The sequence below is a fragment of the Aulostomus chinensis genome, chromosome 2, assembly GCF_037954235.1.
Source record: "Aulostomus chinensis isolate RoL2024-O1b breed Wild chromosome 2, RoL_Achi_v1.0, whole genome shotgun sequence".
In the NCBI taxonomy this organism is placed as follows: Eukaryota; Metazoa; Chordata; class Actinopteri; order Syngnathiformes; family Aulostomidae; genus Aulostomus; species Aulostomus chinensis.
The window spans coordinates 12,652,778-12,656,407 of record NC_141321.1 but is presented as its reverse complement, the minus strand read 5'-3'; the positions used below and the strand labels follow the sequence as shown (position 1 = coordinate 12,656,407).

Below are 3,630 nucleotides of genomic sequence, written 5' to 3'. Positions count from 1 at the left end.
GATACACAAAAAACCACACCACGGCCTGTAGGAATGTCCTACAGACATGGGACCAACACTGTTTTATTCGTCTCATTAAGACGGACAAATCATCAGCAGACACCCCTGACCTAACTCTAACAGGACGTCCACAATTTGGACACGAATGTCCAATTTTGGACAATTTTGCAACCCGAACAAATGCTATCTCCTCCTAGGGCATTCATGGTATCGCTTCCAAAACTTAATACATGACTCTCCAAACTCTGCTAATTAAAAGTTGTTAAAAGTTTTCATATAGCGCAAACGCTTTGGATTTTATAAGACCTCAAAGTGGGGGAGACACTTTTCACCTTACAATGGAAATCAATGGGGCACCTGTCTGCTCTCATGGTACATACTCTCAAACACTCGCTTCTCACATGTAAACTAAAACTCCCACAGTTTCAAAATACACATCACTGTATTCCTGACAAAAATCCCTTCTAGAATATGGTTTTATGTTCCACTTTTGCCCAACATATGCAGAGCTATTTGATTTTGAATCACTACAAATGTCAGCATCCTCCTCTCTCTCCACTCTGACACAGACAGCAGAGAGCAGTGGGGGAGGGGTTCTTAAAGGGCCAGCTCTCAGCTCTGCTCTCTCTCTAGCACAGATCAAAGACAGAGCAGTGGGGGAGGGGTTCTTAAAGGGCCAGCTCTCAGCTCTGCTCTCTCTCTAGCACAGATCAAAGACAGAGCAGTGGGGGAGGGGTTCTTAAAGGGCCAGCTCTCAGCTCTGCTCTCTCTCTAGCACAGATCAAAGACAGAGCAGTGGGGGAGGGGTTCTTAAAGGGCCAGCTCTCAGCTCTGCTCTCTCTCTAGCACAGACCAGAGACAGAGCAGTGGGGGAGGGGTTCTTAAAGGGCCAGCTCTCAGCTCTGCTCTCTCTCTCTCTGACCAGACTCAGGCTTCTATCTCCTGAACTACAAGGCCCAGGGATTTGACCAACACACCGTTGGATTGGGGCCAGCGTTTAGCACCCGGTCGTGGGCGCACTGAGGCTCAGGCCCTAACAACGCTGCTTGCAGCTTTAATATGAGCCTTCTTTTGATTATTAGCTGGAGAACTAATTAAAAAATATCATTATGCCAGTTGTCTTTAATTTTTTTTAATGAATGTTCAAGATTTGAAAATCCTTGAACATACAGGAGGCATTACTGAGTCAAAGGGACTACTTCGTCTGCACACATGCGTGCAGGCTCACTTTTATAACTGGAAACAGGTGGTGCCTCTTGATTGGACTCCAGGTGTCATCATTCACTTTGATTATGATCACGATATAAGAAGCAGCTTCTGCCATCAAGCTTCAGTGTGCTGCTGAAGCTGAACTACTTCTGACTCAATCATGGGATTTGGCCTTGCTGCAAGGTGAGTGTAACAGTCAGGCAGCGTAACTTGCTACTCCTGCTTCAAACCATGTGAGCTTTATGGACTTCTTTCTTCCAGGGTTTCTTGGATCTGTCTGCTGATCAGCAGTGGCGCTTGCTTTCCTGCAGCACAAGGAGGTATGTTGACTTTTTAACTGGCCTGCAGGTGGGCGACTTGCCGCTGGTTCTGCTCTCACATAAATGCATATGACAACTCAAGAGAACTGGTATTCCCTTTTCAGTTAACAAGCCTTCCCAGGCCAGCCAGGGATCTTCAGGTGTGGCCACCGGTGCTTACCCAGGTGTGGGTGTCTACCCTGGTTATGACCCCAACAATTATGTTGTGTCATATGACACCACCTATCCCTCAGTAGCTGTTGCAGACCCTTCACCAGGTGCTGCTGTCTTGGTCAACCCCCCTGTTTTCCCAGAGAGAGTTGACTTCACCCACACATCCGCTACTGGATCAGGTGGACACTCAACCGTGGGTTCAGGCTCATTTCCGTCTGGGAGCTCTCTCGGTGGCAACAGAGGCTCGTTCACTGGCGGCTTCGCTAACCAGAGGATCCCAGAAGGAGTTCAGGTCTTTCCAAGCTTCGGGGGTTCAGCAGGTGCAGCCTTTGACCCGAGCTCTCAGTCTTCTGGTGCCAAAGGAGCCTGGGACACCACTGAGGAGGCATCTCCCCCTGTGCCACCACCATCCTACATCATCCAGAACTGGAACGGCTACGACAGATATCGTGACCTGTATTCCCACAAGAAATACTCCCCAGAGTTTCCTGAACCCATCACAGTTCTGGTCTCAAAGCCTGCCGCCGCTCCAAGCAAGACTCCCGTCAAGGCTCGGCCTCAGGTGCCTGTCGTGGCCATGCGCCAAGGAAGAATGTAACTTGTAAAGAACAACCTGAAAGGTGTTCAGTTCTTACAGGCTGAATTTTCTGTATCTCAGTACCAATAAAGTCAGAGTATTTATAAAAAATTATACTGCTTTTGAATATCTTGTACTGCATGCTGAGGGTTTACAGCTCCCTTAACTGGCAAGACAAAACCAGCATCATGAAAATTGCCCATAATTAAACCCCCCCCCCCATTAGTGCTGAATAAGTAGGAGTTACATAAAACTCTAAGAGCGAACTTCACAACAGGCCATGTTGACTCTCTGAATAAGCAACTGCTCCGTCACTATTGTCTAAAAAAAAAAAAACCACGAGCCTCATCCAGATACAGCTTTAGTCAATGTTCACTACAGTTGAACATGAGTGTGTAGCTATGCTCTGGTCTGACTGCACCCTCAGCTTGCAGTTATTAGGACCTGAGCCCAGAGGTACTCCAGGGCATGGACCCTATTCACCACTCTGTGACCCCCTAAACACGCTCAAAAACTTACCAAACTTGGTACATCAGGTGTGGTGAAAAACTGGATTAACCAGAGTGCTCTACTCAACAGCGCCACCTCCATACAGAAACCCCACCACAACCTGTAGGAATGTCCAACAGACATGGGACCAACACGGTTCTACTTGTCTCATCAGGACGGGCACATCAGACACCCCTGACCTACTGTAACTCCAACTGGATTTGGAAAATTTTGCGCCCCGAGCAAACACTATCTCCTCCTAGGGCGTTCGTGGTACCGCTTCCAAAACTTAATACATGACTCTCCAAACTCTGCTAATTAAAAGTTAAAAGTTTTTATACAGCGCAAACGCTTTGGATTTTATAAGACCTCAAAGTGGGGGAGACACTTTTGACACTTTTCACCTTACAATGGAAACCAATGGGGCACCTGTCTGCTCTCATGGTACATACTCTCAAACACTCGCTTCTCACATGTAAACTAAAACTCCCACAGCTTCAAAATACACATCACTGTATTCCTGACAAAAATCCCTTCTAAAATATGGTTTTATGCTCCACTTTTGCCCAACATATGCAGAGCTATTTGATTTTGAATCACTACAAATGTCAGCATCCTCCTCTCTCTCCACTCTGACACAGACAGCAGAGAGCAGGGGGGGAGGGGTTCTTAAAGGGCCAGCTCTCAGCTCTGCTCTCTCTCTAGCACAGACCAGAGACAGAGCAGTGGGGGAGGGGTTCTTAAAGGGCCAGCTCTCAGCTCTGCTCTCTCTCTAGCACAGACCAGAGACAGAGCAGTGGGGGAGGGGTTCTTAAAGGGCCAGCTCTCAGCTCTGCTCTCTCTCTAGCACAGATCAAAGACAGAGCAGTGGGGGAGGGGTTC

The 3,630-nt window shown here is 47.8% G+C and overlaps 1 protein-coding gene across 1 annotated transcript; it reads left to right on the top strand.

Annotated features, from left to right (window-relative positions):
- Positions 1-1,307: 1,307 nt before the first annotated feature.
- LOC147269094 (uncharacterized) lies at positions 1,308-2,370 on the top strand. Its single transcript, XM_086193844.1, has 3 exons — positions 1,308-1,392; positions 1,471-1,529; positions 1,634-2,370. The coding sequence occupies exons 1-3, from the start codon at positions 1,370-1,372 to the stop codon at positions 2,278-2,280; spliced, it is 729 nt and encodes a 242-aa protein (XP_086049970.1). The 5' UTR covers positions 1,308-1,369; the 3' UTR covers positions 2,281-2,370.
- The last annotated feature ends 1,260 nt before the right edge of the window (positions 2,371-3,630 follow it).